General features: G+C 50.0%; 2 protein-coding genes across 3 annotated transcripts in view; one reads left to right on the top strand and one right to left on the bottom strand.

Annotated features, from left to right (window-relative positions):
- The first annotated feature begins 96 nt into the window (after window positions 1–96).
- On the top strand, window positions 97–1,277 carry MEA1 (male-enhanced antigen 1). Its single transcript, XM_027901718.1, has 3 exons — window positions 97–340; window positions 421–526; window positions 594–1,277. Exons 1-3 carry the CDS (start codon window positions 125–127, stop codon window positions 755–757), a joined length of 486 nt encoding a protein of 161 aa, XP_027757519.1. The 5' UTR covers window positions 97–124; the 3' UTR covers window positions 758–1,277.
- Window positions 1,150–11,401, bottom strand: part of PPP2R5D (protein phosphatase 2 regulatory subunit B'delta) — a 27,904-nt gene continuing 17,652 nt past the window's right edge. For both annotated transcript variants that reach the window (XM_027901715.1, XM_027901716.1), the window contains exons 12-16: window positions 10,079–10,206; window positions 7,985–8,086; window positions 5,715–5,787; window positions 4,350–4,466; window positions 1,150–3,998 (exon numbers count right to left, since the gene is read on the bottom strand). In XM_027901715.1, the coding sequence (XP_027757516.1) occupies window positions 3,861–3,998; window positions 4,350–4,466; window positions 5,715–5,787; window positions 7,985–8,086; window positions 10,079–10,206 (558 nt within the window). In that variant the 3' untranslated portion in view covers window positions 1,150–3,860. The remainder of the gene's footprint in view (window positions 3,999–4,349; window positions 4,467–5,714; window positions 5,788–7,984; window positions 8,087–10,078; window positions 10,207–11,401) is intronic.

The raw sequence follows: 11,401 nt of genomic DNA, 5'->3' as shown, positions 1-11,401 counted from the left end.
CCGGCGGCGTGTGCCCGCGGCACAGCCCGCCCCGCCCGGGGCAAGCGTCGGGACTACAGCTCCCACAGTGCCCCGCGGCGGCCGCGGCGGTTCCGGGCGGCGGCGGTGGCGGCGCGCCCTGTGTATGGCCGTGGCGCCGAGCATGGGCCCGGAGCGCGTGTGTCCCCGGGAGCCCGGGCTGCCCGAGGGCCCGGACGGCGCGGCGGGCTGGAGCGGCGACGAGGAGGAGGAGGAGGAGGAGGAGGAGGAAGGCGGCGGCGGGTACTTGTACCAGCCGCTGAGCCAGGAACCGGAGCAGGGCCCCGGTGAGACGGGCCCCGGCCTGCAGGAGCGGCTGCAGGTATCGCTCAGCACCTCCCGCCGCGACGGGGTTGGGGGGCACCCGTGGTCCCGACCCCCGCTGCCCGCTTTTCTCCGCAGATGCTGAGGCTGCACCTGCCCGACCCACCGACGGACAGCGAGGAGGAGGAGGAGGCGGAAGGCGCCGCGGCTCAGAGCAGCCGCAGCTCCATCCCCATGGATGCAGGTAAGGGCGGCTTCGGCACGGCCCTCTCGGGGTTCCGTCGCGGTCTCACTCCCTTTCTTGTTCCCAGAGCATGTGGAACTGGTGAAGAGGACGATGGCCAGCGTGAAGCTGCCTACCCTGGGCATCCCCGCCTGGGCCAGCCAGATCTCGGAGGAGCAGTGGAAGGACGTGGTGCAGCGCACACTGCAGGCCCGGCAGAGCCTCGGCGGTCCCCGGCCCGAGTGGAAGTGAGAGCTGAGCTGCAGCACCCCAGCCCTTCCTCCACCCTGCAGGCTCCCGCTGCCTCCAAGCCAGGTGCTGACAGGACTTGCCAGTATCGACCTTCCTGTTTCTTCCACTGACATTGTCTGATTTACCTCTCCACTCCTCTTTCCTGGTTCTGGCTGGTGCATAAGTCAATGTGATGTCCTTGGGTTGGCTTCCTCAGCCTCTGAGGAGCCCGACTGGTTTCTATACCTGAGTGCATGTGGGGCGAGGGGACTTAGCTGGCTTTGTCCAGATTCCCTCAGGACAAACACTGGATTTGTCCCCGTCCTGACAGTACCTGAGAAGTCCCTCTCCAGGCTTGGGCCCCTCCTCCCAGGACAGGGGCTGTGTTGGAATATCAGAGGCAGAGCCAGATGTGTCATTCCAAGAGATTGGTTTTATTTAGTTCTGTACATACAGGGACATCTGTACAAAATCCAACACTTTCATACTATGTAATGCTCTACTGAAAATAAAGTACACCATATGTACATATGAACTGTAAGCAGCTTAATACTTGTGTCCAGGGGGTGAATGCAGTAGTTTTGCTTGTTCCCTTGGGAGGAGGGAGCCAGGTGAAGTGGAAGAGGCAGCTCCAGTTCTGTCCATTTGGCTGACATGGGGAAGGCGTAGGCAGAAATGAGCAGCACTAATGCTAGAAACCAAGTATTGAGCAAGGGACAGCTGTAGTGTGGCAGATGCAGATCTGCCCATGAGCAGTACATGTGGTGAGAGGGTGAGCACACTCCTCCCTTTCTCACATGGTCCCCTTCTGAGGTGTCCAGGACACTGGAATGAATAGGCAGCAAACAAAGGGTGAAAGTACTAAGCCTAAGTTCCCTGACCCAGAACAAGACACACAAAGCTATGGGAACATCAAAGCTGTACAGCACGTAGTCATGATGTGTTAGAGTCCTGCCCCTGCACATGGCACAACTCCAGCAGCATCCCTCTGGCCAGGCTCAGGGGATGGCAACAGAGACAGACCATCTGTAGGACAGCATCAGCCTCTGCACACCACAAGTCTCTGTTCCTTCCACAGACAGAGCAGCCTACAGCAGGGAAAGGCTGCCCAGCAGCAAGCAGGCTTGAGTGAGGGCACACCATGCTGTAGCAATCTAAAAATGAGGTGCTGGCTTATAGCACAATGTTAAGAGCCAGTTGGAAAGCCTGCACTGAAAGGAAGAAGCATCCCGCCCAGCCTGAGCCCAGCAGTCCTCATCTCCACCGTGCCACTCCAGTGCACCATCCGGCATCACCTGGTGCATGTCTACATGCTGTGCCAGGCGTGAGGTAATTGATTGGCAGCTGATCATAAGCTTGGAATAATGTTCAGTGTAAGCAATAACCTCCCTGAGGTGTTTCTAAAGTCTCCTGATGAACTGGCCTGTTGTGGAGGGAAGGTGGGGTCCTGCGTGACTGGGGGGGATCTCACACACGCGCTCACCGGCTGCTCCGAAGAGATGGTGGCATTCTTTGTGAGGGCTGAGCCAAGAGAGACCTACAAAGGGCAGGGATGCAGGATACGGAGGTAAAAACAGCCTGGTCGGGGTTGGGGGAAAGATGTGCTGCACACCAGCAGAAAGATTAGAGAGGATGAACCTCTGGCCTAGGAATGGTTTACTAGTGAGGACAAGCAGATACACCAGAACCTTCTACAACATTCCATGATGCTGCAAAGCAGTGTCAGGCTAGCACCAATGCCGTAAGCTCCCTGCACTACTGCAATTCCACTTAAGCTTATGTGTCAAGAAAGCAGGTGCAGCAGGTAGGAAGCAAGGAGGACTCCCTTTTCTATCACAAGCCAGACTCTGAGGTGGCACTTTGGCCTGGCACTGAATCTGCACCACAAAACACAGGGGTGAAAGCTGGATCACAGTAGCACCTAAGTGCTGTGCAAGCCCCTGGGCTATCAGCAAGTGTGCTCTAAATGCTAATCTAGCAGAGTCCCTGATGCACCAGTAATAACTAACAAGGGCCTCAGCTCAAGGGCCTCAATGGGTGCCAAAGTAACAGGGAAAGGTGAACTTTGGTCAGAGCACCCATGGAAGCAATTCAGCAGTAACACTTGGCCATCGGTCATAACCAGGAGACTAAGCACCCAAATTCAGCCACGCCCCATAAGGTGTATCCATTGCTTCCCCTAGCTTGCAGAAAGGACTGTAGCAGCACAAGCTTTCTAAAAACCCTGGCCACTGCAGAGCTAAAGGTGGGATACAGAGACAAAGGGAGAGCTGCAGGAGTATTTTAATTGAGCAGTTAGAAGAAGAAAGCAGAATTCAGTGGCTGACACCTGTTACAAAGCAGGAAGTTAATTCTGGGCCCACAATTAACCCGAGACACCGGGATGTAGATGAGTCAGCACAGATCAACACAAATAGCTGAAGGAATCACTTTCCCACAAGAGAGCTTCTAAGGATGCTCGAAAGGGAGGGCAAAAGTACGTAGTGCTTGCACCCAGCTTTACTGGGGGTGGCGAAGCACTGAACCCCCCACTCCACTGACAGAGGAACAAAACAAGAGGCTTGGAAAAAAAGAAAGGTGGAAGCAAACATCTTCTCTGCTGCAAGTAAGACCCTTCAGCTGTGGAGCTGCACCCCAAGGCAGCAAAGCCTCCACAAGCTCTGCTCCTGCCTCAAGCTCAGCCTGACCTCCAAGCACCACAGGGCTCAGCGGCACAGGCAGCACAGGGGCAGGCACAGCAGAGATGGGCACTTGGGGCTTGGAGCAGCATGCTGAGCCACACGTGGGTGTCTCTGGCCAACACAGAGCCTGAGCAAGGCTCTGCTTTCCAGGCAGAGTAAGAACAGGTGGCAGCTCGCAATGAAGTGAGTCCTGCCTGGACTGATACGATCAGAGGTCAGGCGGGCTCCCTTCATGCACGCACAGCCAAGGTGAAAAAGCAGGAGGACATGACAGTGGTGAGATAACATAAAACCAGATCTAGCCTGGAGGTATGCAGATGGAGTGGAGGACAGGCACAGCTCACCATGTTCATTCCTTACTTATACATGAGAACTGAGTGCATTTCCATGACCCCTGGAGGAAAGGGATGGGGCAGAGCTTCCCGGGCCAGCCCCTGAGCCCGTCAGAGAGCCTCCTGGCTTGAGGTGAGAAACTCTTCTGCTCTCTTGTGGGCCTCCAGGGCCTTTATAGTGTAGACGTCCTGGGGAAGCTCAGATTTCCGGCGCAGCAAAACTTTGTCCTTCTTAATGTCTTTCAGCATCTACAGACAAACCGAAGGAGTCAGGGATCAGTAGCAAACCCCTTCACCCCTTCAGCCTCTGACTCCAACCCCTCTAGAATATGCTGGGTGACACTGCAGCCTGCTGCAGAACAGGCTGAGACCCAAACATAGACTAAAAGGACAGAGAAAAGTCCCACTCGCACTTTTTCCGGAGTGGGAAGGTTAGAGGGAAGATTAGATAAACTCTACTCTTCAGACTACAGGCTGATCTTTTAATGATCAGGGATGAGAGTAGGGTCATTTACCCTCAGAACACTTGGAAAGAGCCAGTTCTGGCTGCTGGACCCTGGACTGAGGGCAGTTGTGGAAGGACTCTAGTCACTTACGCACCTGCACAGCCTCCGTCTCCACTGTTTTCTTCAGTAGCTGTATATCCTCTGCAGTCGGGGTCTCTGTTTCCATACAGCACACAGAAGGCAAGGGTAGAGGTGCATAATACATGGGGTACTGCAGACAACACAGATAACTGGAGAGTCAGCACTCCGTACAACACCAAGCCTTCTCCCCCAGCATCCTAACACAGCATAGCACACTTCTAGCTGCCCTCTCTGGCCCTCACAAAGGTAGTAGTAGGTACACAGATAGGAAAGGAGCATCCTCTCCTACCCATTCCTACTGGTGCCCTCTGAGTCACGGCACACTGCATGCACAGCTGCAGCTGAGAGCACGGCCCATAAACATGTATGTGCATTACTTAGAGGTCAGTGCTACATAAATCCAGGCTGACTGTCAACATCACCAAGACACTGGGTTTTGGGAGGACAGACCACTGCTGCAGCAGTGTGCACAGGACTGGGATTGGGTGCTAAAGCCTGCTCTCATGGGCTGAGGAAGCAGGTTAAGACCCCCAGCACATTCTTGTCTCATTCATCCTAGGTCCTGTTGTCACAGAATCACAGAATATGCTGAGTTGGAAAGGACCCACAAGGATCATTGAGTCCAATCCTTTGCCCTGCACAGGACTATCCTGAAGAGTCACACCATCTGCCTGAGAGCACTGGCAAACGCTTCTTGAACTCTGTCAGGCTTGGTGCTGTGACCACTTCCCTGGGGAGCCTCTTCCAGCACCCAACTACCCTCTGGGTGAAACACCTTTTCCTAATACCCAACCTAAACCTCCACGGACACAGCTTCAGGCCATTCCTTCAGGTTCTGTCACTGGTCTCCACAGAGAAAAGATCAGTGTCTACCCCTCCTCTTCCTCTCATGAGGAAGTTGTAACTTATGGGGTCCCCCCTCAGTCTCCTTTTCTCCAGGCTGAACAGAACAAGTGACCTCAGGTGCTCCTCCTACGGCTTCCACTCAAGGCCCTTCACCATCTTCATTGCCCTCCTTTGGACACTCTCTAACAGCTTAATATCTTTCTTATATTGCAGTGATCAAAACTGCACACAATATTCAAGGTGAGGCCACCCCCATGCAGAGCAGAGTGGAACAATCACCTCCCTTGACCAGCTGGCGATGCTTTGCTTGATGCCTCCCAGGACACGGTTGGCCCTCCTGGCTGCCAGGACACTGCTGACTAATGTTCAACTTGCTGTCAACCAGGACCCCCAGGTCCCTTTCAATGGCACTGCTTTCCAGCGTCTCATTCCCCAGTCTTTACCTACACCTCAGGTTGCCCCATCCCAGGTGCAGAATCCGGCACTTTTCCTTGAACTTTATATGGTTGGTGATTGCCCAGTTGACACCCACCTGAGGATTCAGCCGGGCAAGCTCCTCTATTTTCTGCCACATTTCTTCTCGTTCCTTCATCCTGAACCTTCCCCTGCAGAGAGAGAGAGAGAAAGAGAGACATTAGCTGTGAACTCCTGGGGAAAGTGCAGTCTTCACTCACTGGATGAAAAAAGCAAGAGACAGCAGAAAAGTGAAGGTAAGGGGAAGAGCTGCCCTGTCCTTCAGAGACCCTACAGGTGACATGAGGCAAGAAGAGGGGACACACTGGAACTAGCAGAAGGTAGGCAGGCACACTCCTCACCCACCTCAGAGGATGCGGTGGCAACAGTGGGCTGCACAGGTACTTTTTCCCTGGCTTTGTGCTGCAGGAGTGGACCAGAGTGTCTGGTTTCTGGGGTAAAACAATGACATTAGTCTGGATTTCTAAGACACATTTTCCTGGCGCCCCACAGATGAAGAGGGACAAAATGACATTTCTAGTAGAGCCGGAGTTCCACTGTCCCCTGTTACCTCTTCCTGTAGCCATAACACACCAGCGAGCTGCCCCAACCCCCCAGGCACAGCCCGTGGCCTTGGTACACATTTTAAGTGACTGTTCAACAGGGCCACTTATAAATCCCAGGGCAGTGAATGTTCCCAGCAAACAGAGGTGAGCATCCACCACTCCTTATTCTCTTCTACATTTTAAACATCTGCACTAAAATCTCAGCTTTATTTCTGATTTTAACTATCCAGCTTTCATCCCAGCTACAGGTCTCTCTAGTGCCCTGTCTACCCATGCTAAGGAAGTTCTTTTACTCTGTAATGACATCACAACATCAACACAGAGTTGACCCTTCTTGTTCTCACCCAGAAAGGCCTCCTTAGCTGGGTCTCTGTGGCAGGTAAATCCAACTTAGCTGAGGAATTGTATCACGCTCACCACAGTAAAATCTCAAATTCTGCTGCTGAAAGACATTTTCACATCCTGCACACCAAGCTTTCAAGTGACGTTTTACCAATTTTGTTTATGCAGAACTGCAAAAGGTATATCCTTGATAAAAACCCAACACAAGGTTTTCTGAAGCCTAATTAGGCACAGAAGCACACTAGACAAACAAACAAACAAACAAAATCATCTTAACATGAGCAGGAAACAGTGCAGCTCTACCCATACATTTACTGGACCAGCTCTGAGCTGCTTTGTTGAGCTTTTCCAGAACAATCCTCCATCAGCCACACACCAGGACAGAGAACAGTCACTCTCAGCAGGTCAGCACGGGTAGAAGCCAAACACAGAGAAAAAGCTCCTAATGGAAACACCAGGTAGGTCTTGTAGGAAATGTGCTGTCACTGACTGAAAATATATATGCAGATATTTGTGGGCTTCCCAAATGCCCTCAAATGGGAAAAAAGAAATCTTGCTTGCTCCCATTTTAGATGTTAACAAAACCTTAGTTTCTCCATAAGCAGGTTACCCATCCAGAGCTCTGATTCAAAAATTAACTTCATTATTTACTACTATTCCACAAAACAATGGAATGTACCCCAGAACTCCCCACTCCCAGCAAGGATTAGCCCATCACCAGCCTTGGCTCATTCAGGAATGAGAAGCAGTATTTTCTGTCACTGAGTCAGAAAAAGACCCTTGAGAATAAAAAAAAATTATGAAGTTTCCTTCTAGCTTACTGGACTGACTCAGCTCACCAAGGCAAGCCACACAAGCACCAAAACCAGCACAAGGAAGCAGAAAACGTGGAGTTCTTTCCTCTTTACAGCACCATGGCACAGGTAATTGCTGAGCTCAGATTTTATCTCCACCATCTGCTCTTTGAAATTGCAGGAATTATTCCATCTTTATCACTGGAAAATTGAAAGCATCTCATGGTATGAAAGATGCATTATGCCCACTGCAGCAAAACTCTTTGGAGTTTTTTAAAGCAGTAGGATTCCACTGGCATCACTATAACATTTATGAGCTGGTAAATATTTCCAGCTCATATAATATGCAGAGCATAATCATCTCTGCAAAGCTGAGTATCCTCTACATTGCAATGTATTTCCTTATGACTCTGTCACTCTTTTCTAAGCTACCTGGTTCATCAGGACTGAAAGAATTTCTATCAGGGCACACATTTTATCTCTTCTCATCCCTACTCATAGTTACTGCTGAGGAATCCTACTTTTTTTACAAAATTACTTGTACCACCTTTCCATTCCCCTCTGCCAACTGGCATCTACCATCTGTTACTGTACCCAAGGAGACTTCGGGATGAGCTCAAGTAACTTGGCAAAAACCTGTTACTCACTTCTGCTTCTCTGCCTTGTATTGCTGTGTGCAGTCATCAAAAAGCTTTTGGTTCATCTCCATGAAGAGCTTCAGTGCATTGTAGATCAGCCCGTGGATTGTTCTGCAAAGAAATGAGGAAAGGAGAACAAGTCATAGTGGGCAGGTTCTGAGCCCTGAGTCAGCACCAGCAGCACAGACAAGAGGTTAACAGCAGCAGCAACTAATTCTATAGCTGTGTGACAAAAGATTTTTACGCAGTCCCAGCTCTTACCACAGGAAAACCTCTTCCACAAACAGAGCAGAAACTATACCACAGGGAGAAAGAGATGGAGAAGAAAGAGAAGACCACTGGGGTAGGTCTGCTCTACCATGATCAGAAAAATGAGTGCAAAAATATGCGTTCCTGTGGTCATTTCTTGTAGTAAAAAGTGGGAAAGGAAGGGGCCTGTTCAGGGCTGTTCTCAGGCACTGTTTAGTGCCTCACACAGTTCACCTCACATATACAAAATTACTTTTTTGGGCTGCCCAGTATTTGGTCACGAGCTTTGTCACTGAGCTGCCCAAAACACAGGCAGCAGCCCTGTAGAGATGGGAACTAGCACAGAGAATACCACAGAAGAAAAGTCAACTTTGTGCCAGCGATTTATGGATAGGTTGCACTCTGTGTGAGCTCCCTACAGGACAAAGACTCTCCTGGGGAATAAAAACAAGTGTTGAAGCTGTCTCTGAAAGGCCTGACCCAGAGGCAAAAGATGAGACTCAGAAGATTGAGCTCTGTGCCTCCACCAGCTCTACAGATGGAATAAGGGAGATGCAGCCATGCTGGACCAAGTAAAAGAACTATGGGAAGGAAGACGGGCATCTGAGGTACTCAACCTGCCCTGTTTTAGCTATTGCTAAAACAAAGACAAGGAGAAGTAAGAGGAAAACACTTTCAGGACTTCTTCTGTCATACCACTGGGAAGCAGACAAGAAGAAAAGACAGAAAGAACAGAATCATGAGTCTTGACTGCTGCAAGGACACAGAACTGGTGAAGGGTTTCAGACAAGAACATAAAGTCCTTTTCTGAACTTTGATCAGGAGGGGCAGTAAGACTGAATGAGAGAGCGTCTGAGTACATCTGTCTGCATGCACATGTGCACGCACATCACATGTATGTGTGCATGTGTGTGCCTATCTGCACATGCGTGTGCCCGCTGGTGTCTCTGGGTGTTTGTGTGTGGTCATGTCTGCACATCTGTGCCTATTCCAGGCTTTAGAGCACCTTGACTGGTGGCTCCAGTCCATGGTTCCTGATAGAATGGAGAGCAGATTAGTGGGGAGCTCTCTGCAAACAAGCTCTGCCTCACAGCTTTGCCTACCACAGTATACTACTGAGCTCTGGACTTGCCCAGCCTCCCTAGAATTAATTATTTTGCTTTTTTCCACCCTCAAGAATAGAAGAAGATGGCACTTGGTTTTGGTCTTTCTGTGGTTTTTGCTGAATGACTTTAGGATCTCAGCTGTGGACCAAGTATTTTCAGCTGATTCATTAAAAGGAAGTGTGTTAGATTAAATTAGCTAAACTTGAATTAACCAGGTAAGGAATCTAATGAAGGAGAAGCCAGTAGAAAAGAAGTCAATAAAAGAACCATAAAACAGAGAAGTGTCTAGGAATCAGACACAGGGGTCAATATTTGACATGGACAGCTGCCCAGTTAGTTCTGCTTCCTCTGTTCTTCCTGTACTCCAGGAGTCAAGCACTGCATCAGCCAAGGAGCTCACGGAGAACATATGGGAGGACCATTAGCTAAAAAGCAGGCAGAAGTTAGCGGGAAAACCTACAGCACACCTCAGATAGACTAGCAACATTACTGACAAGCAGGTATCAAAAGCTATGACGCAGTGGCCTCCAAGGCTGGTAACTGCAGGTGCCTCAACCCTTGCAGAAGCAGGCCTCAGTGGTCTGCTGCGGCCCTTTCCCATGCTGACATTACTAACAACCCCCCTGCTCAGCACCTGGTGCCACTGAACGCCACGCAGTGTTGCACTGCAGCAGCATGCCCCAAGATTGCCAGTGAGCCAAGCAATCCAGCACGCACAGCAAGTGCCAGGGCATGTGGGAAGACCTACTTGTTCCAGTGACTCTTGGAGTTCTTGTAGAGCGCTGGAAACATGATCGGGAGAATTTTGGCTGCATTATCGCTGATCAGGCTCATGATATATTCATTGTTCCAGTAGTACAGTGCTCGCTCTGCCACCTGCAGGGGGAGAGAAAGGCATCCTTGGAAAGGCTCCTTCCAGTAACATCTGTGGTACACAGCAAAGCCACCACCCAGTTGAGGAGCCCACATGCTTCATCACAGTACAGGCAGCAGGGCTGACCTTCATAAACTTCTACAAGGCCATTCATCCCTGCTTCCCAGCCTTCTTTGCCTGAGCCTCTGTCAGACACTTCTCACTTTCCTGGGAAAAACATAATGCTCCTGAACAGACAAGCCTACTGTCGACATACTGATGAGCCCAACACCCTTTATACAACACTTGAGAAGAGTAATGTCATCTGCTCCAGGTCCCAGCTCAGATTAGCACCAAACTCCTTCATTTCCTCAAATTGTCTTCTGTAAAGTTCCACTCCTTCCTGGCTTTTCCCACAACAGAGCCTCTCAGGACTTTGAAGCATGTTTAAGTCACCAGTCCCACAATTCAACCTCCTGATTTAGTAAGGGCGAAAATATGGAAAATCTTGGGGCAGCCATCCTGCTCTAACAAGACAAACAAGTCTAACAAGTTTCCACCCAGTGACAGACTCAACCACAATTCTTCATATTTACCACAAATCTGGGCAATGCAAGCTAATTTTTGCATTTAGAGCTAACTTCAGAATGGCTTAAAAAACCTAGAAAGAGAGATATCCAGACTCAGTTTTGTATTTCAGATGGAGAACTCACTATATGCCCTTTAACATATCATTCTACAGGAATAAACGAAGGGAAACTCACCTCGTGTTCACTTACCTAGCGTTTGGTTTTCCAGATCTCATTAAGCTTTTGTCTGCTAGATTAACAGACAACCCACTCAGAGAAAACTTACTCCACCAAAGTATTCAGACTTACCAAGAAGTCAATTCCTAATTTTGCTCTCAGACAAGCTGCAGACACAGAGACTGTTCAGCCTGACTGTATGGGACACTTTTGGGGTAAATTTTCTTAGGCTGTAAAGTGTTTGCACCTTCTCCAGGTTTTTCAGTCTTGTTTTTTAAAGAGTTTGGCAGCAGATGGTGGCTGCTATCAAGTGCAGGATGTCTCTCCTCCAGCCTTTACCCGACTTTATTCAATTTCCTTAGTTCCCTTTGGTAGCTCCCTCCACGCCCAAAGGTCACATTAGTCCTTTGGTTCCCATCACCACACCAGTAATCCATGCCCAGCTGGTTTCCATCATGCTCCCCCAGTCCTT

This window comes from Empidonax traillii, unplaced genomic scaffold (genome assembly GCF_003031625.1).
Source record: "Empidonax traillii isolate 1590-97213 ecotype Southwest subspecies unplaced genomic scaffold, ASM303162v1 scaffold808:size486820, whole genome shotgun sequence".
In the NCBI taxonomy this organism is placed as follows: Eukaryota; Metazoa; Chordata; class Aves; order Passeriformes; family Tyrannidae; genus Empidonax; species Empidonax traillii.
This window is presented reverse-complemented; position numbering and strand designations above follow the sequence as displayed.